At 34.9% G+C, this 12,250-nt stretch overlaps 1 protein-coding gene across 5 annotated transcripts in view; it reads right to left on the reverse strand.

The window, feature by feature from the left end:
- Window positions 1-264: 264 nt before the first annotated feature.
- PIAS2 (protein inhibitor of activated STAT 2) overlaps window positions 265-12,250 on the reverse strand; it is a 93,371-nt gene continuing 81,385 nt past the window's right edge. For 2 of the 5 annotated variants that reach the window (XM_081253024.1, XM_081253025.1), the window contains 3 exons: window positions 12,105-12,244; window positions 7,013-7,050; window positions 265-4,322 (listed from right to left, as the gene is read on the reverse strand). In XM_081253024.1, the coding sequence (XP_081109150.1) occupies window positions 4,140-4,322; window positions 7,013-7,050; window positions 12,105-12,244 (361 nt within the window). In that variant the 3' untranslated portion in view covers window positions 265-4,139. Of the gene's footprint in view, window positions 4,323-7,012; window positions 7,051-8,795; window positions 10,109-12,104; window positions 12,245-12,250 lie in introns of those variants that run through there. The other 3 variants (XM_081253022.1, XM_081253023.1, XM_081253026.1) reach the window with 3 other exon arrangements.

Here is a 12,250-nt window from a genome sequence, read left to right on the forward strand (position 1 = left end):
GTCTCTGCCCATTATCTCCAAATCAGTTTCCCCAGCTCACCAAGGTCAGAAGGTGGAGGTTCTTAATGCGGATGTCTGCATAGAGTTAAATAGCACATATTCTTGGAAAATATGGTTAGACAGTTCTTCTCATACCAAATGGTTACAGTATAACTTAGTAAAACCACTTGGAAAAATGATATGAATCAAAAACTACAAAGTATTTACATCCTTGACTCAGAAATTCACCTCTAGGAATTTATTCTAAGGAAATCATTTATGCACAAAGACATGAACTGTAACACTGCATCATGAGATGCAACCTAAAATGTCCAACAGGGAAAGGTAACAGGAAGCATGGCACATCCATACAGCATAGTTTTTAATGACATGGAATAATGCCTGTAGATTGAGAAAAAAATCAAGGCACAAATTATAGTGAGAATGAATGAAACTATGTAAAATTGCAGACAAGTAGCTAAAAGACTGGCAAGAAATATGCAAAAATATTAAAGTGCCCTTTTCCCCTTTTCTGTATTGTCTAGATTTCCCACAATAAGCATGTATTACTAAACATAAACAGAAAAAAACCATTATTGAGTCAGGCAAGCATTAAAGAATGGGCATTTATATTTAGCCTAATCTGTTTCTCCTAGGAATTGGAGCGTGTTTCTTAACAAAAAAGTGGGGGCTTACAAACCAGTCATTCTTAAAAAAGCAGAGGAAGTATTAAATTCTTTCCACAAGTTTCACCGTATTAGTGTAGAACCGCAGCAGAAAAGATGGTGAATCAGGTTCAGACATCAATCACCAACCTAAATGACAACTCCATGCTCCCACAAGACACAGATCCAGGGTCACAAAATACAACGTCAGACCCAAGTTTAAATGGCATACTGCTCTACATTTTTCAAGATGAAAAAGATTAGGAAAATAAAAGCGTTTACTTGGGGGCGGGGGGGGAAAGACTTTTTTTTTTTTACACCCATTGGGGGCTAGAGAGAAATGAAAGACAAAGCTGAGAACTAATGCTTTATAAAATTCAACTTTACTTAAAAAGACAAAATGTTAACAATAAATACTTTTTTGGCAGAAGAAAAGCAGACAACTCGGTTACTAAATGACGGATGTCCAAGACTCGTCTGAAGGCAGAATGGTTCAAAGGTCAGAATCCAAAGTCAGAATAGTCTCTGTTGAATACCATTCATCTAAAATCCAACATCTTACCTTTCTTCAAATTCTTAGAAGTTTCTACCCTAGGGAAACTTGTTTTATACCAAGAGTTATGGATCTCCTTATTTATACTCACACTCTTTCACCAAATCATGATATTTTCATTCTAGCTTTCCTGATTCTACTGTTTTGTTTGGCCTTTATAATTATTCCATGACAGATGCCAAGAATTTATACCTTCTGGGCAGAAATGGAAACAGAATCCTAAAGCGGCTCACCTAAGGGTCAGAAAGTCAGTGAATGTAAGCAGACCTTAGGCGTGAAGCTACATTCAGCACCCATTACATTGTCACGAGTTACCAAAGCAAGGAAATCCTTTAACGTTTCTATGTGAATAAAGATAAAAATACAGGTTGGCTAAATGTTTGTAAGAGACTAATAACTGCAGTTCCTTTCCTTAAACATAATCACTGGTTGGCTGACATCTAAGCAACAGCTATAGATGACCTCCTCTGAGACTGAATTATACTTGGTTGAGCAGATATCTGGACTAGTGAAAGAAACTGCTACAAAATCAGAGCCGCAGTAAAAAATATTTAGTGACCATTCTAAAAAAAGGACAGTGGCTTAATAAGCATGCAGTTGTCACAGGGCCAAAAGCATGAAGAAAAGTACTCACCTTCAAATATACATACACAAAAGTCTTAATGTTAAGATTATAAACTTAAAAGTATATTTTAAAAAATGTTAGTCGCCTGTATGAGATAAATTAAAAATTTATGTAATTCAGTGTAAAGCACCAAAAATGAACATAAAACTGTTCACATAAAACAGTGAAAAGGAAACAAAGCACAACTATAAAAGCACAGAGGTATCATTTACAAGAACCAGGTAAATACACTAATTTCTATTAATTCTTTTCATTTACCTGATAAAACTCTGTTGGTTAAATTGGGGAGGGGAGGGGAGGGTCTCTGAGCATCTAAAGGGTAACAAAATGGTAACAAATATACAGCATTTCTTTATTAACAAATTACACCACACAAATCAGGTTATTTTTTTCTATCTGATTACAGAGTTAACAGAACTTGCATCCATATTTAGAGCAGCAACATAAAATTTTACTAGGAAGAAATTCTGTATCTGGACCAAAGGACTGTAACCGTGGACTAAGAAGGTAAAACTGGCAACTATGATGCAACTACTGCAAGAGAATTCAGGTTCGTTTTCCATGCTTATAACTCTCCAAAAGGGATAATACATTAAGGGGATAATGCAGCCAAAGAAGGGATGATGTAGAAAATCACATGAAATTAAATGAGTACAAAAAGAGCACGGGGGGTGGGGGGGCATGAGAACTTGAGAGGGTGTGAAAAACCAAGCAGTGACAAGTCAGCTCCCTGGAGTTGCACCAACCCAGATTGTTCCCTATCCTAACTGAAATTGGTGGACTCTTCATCTGGGCACTTCGGCTTGAGAAATCAGTTAGATTAATCATTTTTAACACAGGTGCATTTTTAAAGTAGATACAGCTTAGGGAGAGAAAGCTAAATATTAGGGAAGTATTAAGTCCTTCAGAACTCAAAATTTTGCAGCCAAATGAAAGCAAAGGAAAGTATAAAATTTGGATAAAAATGTTTCTCTAAGGGTAAAACAGTTTTCTGAGAGATTTTAAAACCAAACACACAGTAAGAGAGTGGTTTTCAAAGTGGGTTTCAGGCCCATCCTCTCCTCTTCAAACGTTTCTTATATTCAAACATTTCTAATTCTGTTTTGTCTTTTGTGGCTTCAGGAAAGATTTCCTTTTAAAAAAAGGAAAGGGAAATCTGATGCCATCCCCATCCCCTTGCTACTGTTTGTTCTTTAAGTTTGAAAATCACTGCTATGAGAAAAATGAGATCTAAAACATATTTTGTCAGTGTTACTAAACTGAAAAGTTTCAACACAGATCTGTACATTATCCTATAATGTAATAGAGGATAATGTAATTATCCTATAATAAATAAACGAGCAAAAGAAGTTCTTAGGAAGAAATTAAACTTTGCTATTCCCACCGCCCCTAAATCTGTTCTTCCACTGCCTCCAACCTCTCAATATTTCTAGACAGTGTGAACAAAATTCTAACAAACATTCCAGACCACACCTTAATCTAAAAACATTTCATTTGACGGCTGCAGAGAATTTTTTTTGAGAAGGTAAGCCCCCAATTTATAGAAACCTCTAGAATAAGAATGTACGATTACCAAAGTAACACACATTACGTCAGGGTAGACTCTGCATAGGGTTTCTTCAACATAATCACTAATAAAGAACAGTCAAATCCCAGAACTTCACTCTGCATTCATCAGCACACAATACCAAAGTGTAAACAACAACCAGGGGAAAATGCTTAATACAAAGGCCATTTTTCTTTGATGGAATCAGGGAGAGAAGTGGAACTGCAGGAAGAAAAGTGGAACCCAAGCTTTGGCCACTTATCAAGACTTCATTACTTCAACGAAATAGAACAAATCTCCATGGAAAGGACTCATTCGGCAAATGTAATTTCTTTCCATATATTTTTTCCTTCACATCAGATTAAACAAAACCTGTCATTTCAGAATCATTGATTACGTCTTTTTTTAATTAGAAAAAAGTTCACTTGAATATTTACATAACTTTATTGCTGTTTATTACAACAAAAAAATTTTTAACTGATTTGTAGAATCCAACCAGTAACATATGAAATTGAAATCCATCTCTCAAGAAGATGCAGTTACAGCTGAATGTATCTGATGCTCAGAGTACAGCATGAATAAGAAAAATCCTTGCATGTCATGTGGTTCTTGCTGCAGTCATCTGTGTTCATCTCTCAGAAGGCAAAAGGATTCATTTGACACTTCAATAAATATCAAAGTAATCGTTACCAAAAAAATAGCTTCCACGGACCAGAGATCCAAGAAACAGCAGTTTTAATGAATGATTCCTAGAATCGAGTGAGTCCTCCTTTAGTCCAATGAGATGATGTCAGGAATGTTACTTCCACTGCTGGTTATGACCCCTGTCTCACTCCTGCTGCTGGATGAACTAACATGAGTACTGCTTTCATGGGGGCTGGTGGTGGTGACAGACGTACTGCTTGCTGTTAAGGGTGAGGTGAGACTATCCAAAAACATAGGAGGACAGTACTGCTTGAAACAAACAATGATGTCGATGAGGAAGAGGCTACATTGATTTTAAATACAGAGACTAGAAATTGTTAGATATGCACAAGTGATAGCCACATATTTAAATCTCAGTGGGACTTAAAAACTTCTCAAAACTTCACATCTTTGGATGGAAGGTGGCATGAATTTTAACATTTTACATTATTTTGTGAGTGCGGCATATTCCTGATTGTCTCAAAACTTACAGAAGCTGTGACCAAATATGTAGTAGTACAAAAATGTCAACAATAACTAAAGTTATTTAATACTAAATACTGGCCCCAAAATTATGACTCATACTTAATCTCAAAAAGAATTTGCTCACTAAATGTATTTATACCAGATTTAAAACACACTGTAAAAGGCTAATAAACTTATTTTTAATGGTGTTAAGAAAAATGCTAATGCAAAATTCAATAATTCTCTCAAAATTTAGTATTAATCAGACCCTTAGGGAATAATGTTAAGACTGATCAGCGGGAAGGCAGCATCTGACCCCTTTGTACATACATATAACAGTACCTGTGTAATTAGAAGATAGCATACATTCTAATATAGAGACTACATGGTAGCTAACTACCATGGGATGCTCAGAAAGAGAGTTATCTCAGGTACTCACAAAATTTTGGAATAAATCTTAAAGGAAATCTAATCTGATCTAGTTTCCTTTGAGATGCTTGCTTGACACCCCCTTCCAACTGTTCAAATTCTGGTTTCTTTAACATCTTAGTTGCCGATTCCCAAACTAATCCAACCTGAGTTTAGTACTCTAATACTGACCTGGAGAACAGAGAGAGACAAGAGCTAAAAGCTTTATTATCACCATAGAATATTTTATGTGAGACAACTGCACTGACTTGAGTGAGATAAGTGAAGTCCAGTATACATTACAAGAGGAGAGGTCCTAAGTCTGTGTTTACATTGACTGTATGAAAGAAGATCAGTAAGGATATCTGATCAATGTGATCAATTCTATATATTATTCAGCCTATCATCAGAGATATTAAAAACAGAAATTTAAAACTGAAGTTGTTTAGACTACATGATCTTCAAAAAGACCACAAAATGGGAACAACGGCCCCAGGTTTAAGGCTGCCAGTCAGTGGAAGGGCAACAACTAAAATTCAGGGTGACTTTTAAAAAAGTAACTTAATCTTTAGGATGGACAATTGTCTTGGTTCCTTAACAAAATGAATGCCAGGCACAAAGACATTCAAGGGGAGTTCTTAAAGAGCTTCTAAGAACCTCTACAGAGAGTTGCATTGTCGGGTATTAAACTTCTTTAAAAGCAATTTCTAATTTTCCACTAAAATTGAGCCAAGAATCTGGAAAAAGCCCAGAAAGTTAACGTTTTATTTCTACTACCTCTGAGGCAGTTTTTGACCACCTAGGAGTAAAAAGGTACTCTTCTTCATTTGTATAATGAATGCTAGATACTACAGTCCTGCTATCAATAGCCTCTACATCTTGAAATCTTACAATACTCAGGTTGCAGCCAATCTAACTCTGTAGCCTTTATGTGTAATTTGAACACATCTGCATAAGGATAACAGGGATTCAGGGGGCAATGTGGAGGTAAAGTAGAACAAATCTAAGGATTCAAGGAAAACTGAAAGCACCACCTCACCCTTCATTTGGCTTAGCAACAAGTTAGCCTGACACCAAGCATGCTAAATAGCCCTATAAAATCAAAATCCTCTAGGTTCCAAGATCATTTTTTAAAAAGGAATGATTCACATTAAAAACAGTAATACTTTAAGCCTGAAGAATCTATTTCCTAAAAAAACAGACAGATATTTTGCTATAGAATCTACTGCTGTAACAAAGTCAACTCAGGGTGAGAAAAAGAAACTCCTCATTCTGTGCCTGTTCCCTTGGGCCCCAATTTCCAGTGCTGTTTATGTGATCAAATACAGAATACTGAACCAGGAAGCTGACACAAGACCTGTGGTTAGCTGACTCTGAGCAGCCTACGAAGCAGTGGTGCATGGTTCGTCCTCTATCCCTCCCTACTCTCAACACTTCTCTCAAAGTCTCTTTCTCTGTTTTGCTTTTCCCTTCAGCGTTTCCCATGCCTTTTCCTCCTCTGCTCTACCTCTGCTAGAAGCCTTATCAGTGGAGTCCATGCTCACTGAAAGGTTTTCATGTTGGGACGCTGGGATACTAGAGTTTCTTATCCCTGACAAAGAAAACAGGAATTACTGGTTTATAGTAATTTTAGATTAGGGCATCTCCAAAGTCTGAATCTGATTGCCTTTAAAAACAAGGAAGAATCAAGCTAATGATTCAGTCTGTTTAATCAGCTTCAGCTATTTTCTATGTATAGAGCAAGTGTTTTACAACTTATCTCTATAAGGTTTTAACTTCCAGTCATGTAGCACTGCTTCCCCTCATTTTAATCACTCAAATGCTCATAAGAAATGCCAACTGATTATATTAAACTAAATAAAATATAATTTAAAATTCCAATATTAAAGGCCAAAATATCATAAACTGAGAACTAGCAACTTCATCCCTCCAAGTAAAATGTTGAAATATTTATATAGTACTTCCTTTCCATCAGTTTAAGTAACTGAGAGTTGACTGTCCTGATTTTATGCAACTGGTCATTTTTCGTTAGTATGACACAACCAACAATCAAATACAAATTAGTTGCTTAAATTCAGGATACATACCTGGGGATCAACTGGAATAAGGGAAAGAAAATCCAAACCTAAAACAAAAATGTTCTGTTAATAGTTGTCTCATATGTTGGAGACAAGAATTATTTCCCTAAATCATTTTTTATTTATCTTAAGTCATAAAACATTTGGGTTAAGGTCTTACCATTCTGCCATAGGGAAGGTCTATACCACGATCAGGATATTTCAGGATGTTTACGTGGATAAAACCCCAAAATGAACATATTTCCTAACAAAACAACTAGAAAAACCGCCTCCCAGAGACTTAAAGGGGGCAGTCCAAAATTTTCAGATAAATAGGACTAGTCAAAGCAAACTTTCCCCCTTTATCACTTAGCAGAATGAGAAGCAATAAAATGAAAAGATGACGATCTGGATTCGGACCATTAAAAAAACATACTTAAGACTCTTAAGGTACTTCACATTTATTTTTTAGAAATACACCACACTGAGCTTCATCTAAAATATCACTTCTTAGGCAGATAAATGTCTATTTCATGGACAGTTCTGTTCCCCTGTTCCCACAACAAGAGTAGCAGTACACAGTTCAACGTGCTGCACAAAGCAAGCACTTGCTAACTGCTGCTCACTAACAAGCTAAATCTTACCAAGGTTTGCTGGGTTATAAGCTAATGCAGTTTTCTAAACCAAAGCTTTGGGATTCTCCAATTATGCTTTTGAAATAGAACTGTGGTAGAACGTTGCCCAGTAATACCATTTTGAAATATTAAAGTTATAACAATAAATAATAAAAAATTTCAGGTCTGAAAAATCTAGCAATAAACTTCAAGGTCAGTCCCCATAGACCTCTGTTTGACTAAATTTCAAAACATTAAAAAAAAATAAAAATCATACTAGGTGTAGGTTACTAAGACAGGCCAATTTCTATTCATTCTATGAATTTTTATATGCTGGTATTCAATGTCATCTCAAGTATAATAATCATACATAGTGTACTCTAATACTAGACTGTTACTCTAAAGAGAGAATATTAGTGGGAAATGATATTTAAAATATTTAATAACCAGTATGAAAAATTTATAAATCAAAATGTTAAAGTAGGGCTTCCCTGGTGGCGCAGTGGTTGAGAGTCCGCCTGCCGATGCAGGGGACGCGGGTTCGTGCCCCGGTCCAGGAGGATCCCACATGCCGCGGAGCGGCTGGGCCCGTGAGCCATGGCCGCTGAGCCTGCGCGTCCGGAGCCTGTGCTCCGCAAAGGGAGAGGCCACAACAGTGAGAGGCCCGCGTACCGCAAAAAAAAAAAAAAAAAAAAAAAAGTTAAAGTATATTTATTCCCTGATAATCTCTAAATAAGGGTATGATTAAAATACTTATCGAGTAATACAAGCTATAGCACCAATCATTTGAAAGAAGTCATTTAATTTCTAAAGCATTTTTGAAAACTGCTGATATTTTTCATTTCATATGCCTATCACTAGCTATATGATACAGCAAGGTTTGAGCCAATACTGGAATCACAACAAACTTTTCCAAGGAGTTTCCCATTAAATTGATACTAAGTAGGTGACATATCTCAATAAGCAAAGAGTTTCTCTTCACACTAATGATACTGTCCAGTAAATCCTCTCTCTGCGTCAGCTGAACAGTAATTCACAATTTGTCTAGCCCTTATAATACCTTCTGAGAGTTTTATACATTCAACATTTCTATTATGGACTACGTCACAAAAAGAGCTTATTTGCATATCATTTAATTGGCTTAATTTTATTAATTTTGTTTTGCTCCAAATGGTACATAACATTATTTATATAGTAATTTCTGCTTTTAAAAGCTTATTTAATTTCAAATATTCAATTACTTTTAATGTTTGTTGAATCACTCAGTCCATTTGAATAACAAAATTTCTTTATAAAGCTACAGAAAGTATTGTTATTTCTGTTGGAATATTGTGTATTGAAGCCAAATCACTCAAAATGCTCATTTTCTAAAGCTTATTCCCATTTCATAACTTCAGTTTAAATAAATACACAGGCTTGATATAATTTTCAAGCTGTTTTTGCAGTTCTAGCACTGGAGACTGCCCATCGAGGAGGTGCCAAGTGTCTCCATATTTTCATTATTTCAATTCCCATCTCTTCAGAAGTACTGCAATTCTCTTTGATGATTATTTCATGTCTGCTAGTAGATATATAGTCTATTGATAAAACATTTTAAGAGATTTGTTTGACCTGTATCTTTTGACACCTCATCCAGGGATAACTGAATACAGTAACTTATACAATGCCATAATAAAATGTCTAGAAATTTTTCTGAAATTTTGGTTGAAACCCATTGTCTCCCTAGCATTACACAGATGCTGTCTACACAAAATTCAATAATGTTTTTAATGTAAATATTTCTCACTGAAACCATTTTTCTCAAACAGTAACACTGAAGTTCGATATAGTATTTCAGATGTTATTCCTCCTATTAAAAAAGATTATCAACAATGTCTTGCAATTCTACTTTGTAAGTACAGACTATTAAAACTCTTACATGAAATAGATGAAGTTTCATGAACAGTGATCAAATGTTATTGCCTTATTTTGTTTAGTAAAATGCTGTTTTCTTATTTCACCATAAGTCTGAACTGCAATGATATGCTGTACTGACGTATTTGTAGGCCCTCCTAAGTATTCCACAGTTGAAAATGCTCAATTATCTTTAACTAAAAAGCAGGTAGTGTTAAAAATTCTGATGGTACATTCTAAATGCTTTTGTCAATACTGATAAAATTGTTGTTTTAGATTTTAAATGCTTCTTCATGTGAAACTGACTCTATATGGCTTATTAATAACAACACATTCTCCTTACTTGAGCCATGAACTTTAACAAAACATAACTCCTACATGATTAAATATGTAAATGTTTAGCACTTTCAAATTTTAATGATACAACTTTTGAGCACTATTCCCACCTGACAAATATGGCACTAGCAATAATAAGGCAGTCATATTTTTTCATGAAATAATCAAGCTGTTTTCCATTCCATAAATACAAATTATGTTTTATTTTGCATTCACTGTTGCACAGTATCAGAAGATGTTCCAAGCTGCAGTTCATTATTAATATCATTTCTTCTTTGTTCTCCTGCAGATTCAGAAGATTCATGTTTATGACGTTTAAAAGGAATGTTAAGAAATGTATTAAAAGTTTGTCATCTCTCCATTCTTGGTGTTCTATTTAATATTTTATTATAAATTATTAAACTTATAAATATCAAAACTGTACAGTATGACTAATTACATAAAAATTATGCATAAAAAAGCCCCAAAGTAATTACTAATTACAAAAGAGCATATTAACAGTAAAACTAAAGTAAAAACTAAACTATTTAGATGTAGTAACTGCTACATAATTCATAGATGACGGTAAACTGGTAACTCTTCTAAAGTACAACAGCTCCTATTCTATTCTGTTTATCAACTGATAAGAAAGCCTTTCAACATTTTAATAATCGGTATGACTATATTGGCTTATATTGGCTAAATATCAGCCCTGGATATTAGTCTTAGTTCCTTAATGTCAGCTTGAAATGCATTTATGTATGAAATACACAGTTAACATATTTTACTGTTTTTCTCAACTCTGTACATTTTATAAAGTAAATAGGCTGACTTTATGCCCAAATTTTGAAATAATATAAATTCCCTGAAATTAAAAATTCATCCAAGCTCACATAATTCAAAAACTAACAGGGCAAGTGATTTGTACATTGTACCTATTCTATTGTTAAATAGCCAGTCACTTAGTAAAAACAGAGAACGTTCATTATCTTTTTTCAGGATTTTTAATTCAAGGTCTTTAGGAAACAAATCCTTCTGGAATGCTTGTTTGTAAGATGACATGTGGACACTCTTCAACTTCATTTGAAACTAGCCACAGTTAAAGCAAAACATGGCAGTAAGGAATTAAGACTCTCTGACTTTCCATCTTTCTTAGGACCATGAAACCTCACCTGTAACTCAGCATCAAGCTTTGTATCAACAAATACTCTATAATTGGTGCTAGCTGGGTTTACAAACAATTTTTTAAAATACCAATTCCCAAAGTACATGTGGAGTAAACACATTTAAGAAGCAAAAGGTACCTAACGTTTTTTTGATGGATACTATTTTTAGTCTACTCTTTTCCATTAAATTTTATTCAAACTGAATAAATGATGAACAAATTTCAAGTGACAAAATTACACTGGGGCAGAGTACACAACTATCAACTTTTTCAACAACACAAACTTTGCCCAACAGAATATACATTGTGCTTAAAATAAAGACCTTACTAAGAGGGGCAAGAAGAATAAACCATAGGTCAAAATTAATTTCCTAAATCCAGAAAATTAATAACAGGAGGAGGTGACTGTATTCCACTAAAAGGACCCTTCAAAGAGAAGGGAAGTCATGATTTTAAGAGTCACCGGTACTAACTTGCTCAAATTTGATCGACCAAAAACTGTCTGCAAAAACAATGGCTATGTAGGCAGAGAAAAAGAGGGAGGGAGGAAAAAGCTTTAATTTTATAATATGGCCTTGGTTGCATACATCTTGGTACTAAGGTAATTCAAGCAGCCTTGAAGCTTTTAACTGTTGAGTTAACATACATATAAAAGATATCCCTCAATATTAAGCAGAGCTCTAGGGAAACAGCAGGTAGATCCTATTTTTACAGGGTAAAGCTGGTAGGCAACACTGACCTCACAGTACACCAGTATATTCTGAAGTTGTGATGGGATACCAAGAAGTGATGGGCTACTAAAAAAAGTATGAGAAAACACTCTCCCTAACCTGTGAAGCTTCCATGATAAATGAAGAAAGAGTCTCCGAGTACAAATTCTCTATGAGGAAGAATAAATTCGGTAAAATTTTTGTACTATATTTCCTCTCATCAAAATCTACAGATTGCTCTAGAGTTAAAATGATAGGAACTGAATGTGATATATTTAAAACAGATACTACCTTTACAGGAAGCCTTTCCTTAGCAATATCCTTAGCATTTCTATTTAAGATATTTAAATTATATTTGCTCCACAGATTAAGATAAAAAATAAATGGTAAAACTTGATAAAAAAACAAAACACCTCTTCACATACCTGGCAAATCTGATGACATGCTTGATATTGGCGTGTGGTGGAATGGTACTGAGTAGTCTGTTAATGAAGGCGGAATAGCAGCAGGATCAACCGAAGTCACACTGGGCACCCTTACAGAAGATGGCTGATACATGAGAACCCTGTTT

This window comes from Mesoplodon bidens (genome assembly GCF_964165515.1).
Source record: "Mesoplodon bidens genome assembly, chromosome: 13".
NCBI lineage: Eukaryota > Metazoa > Chordata > Mammalia > Artiodactyla > Ziphiidae > Mesoplodon > Mesoplodon bidens.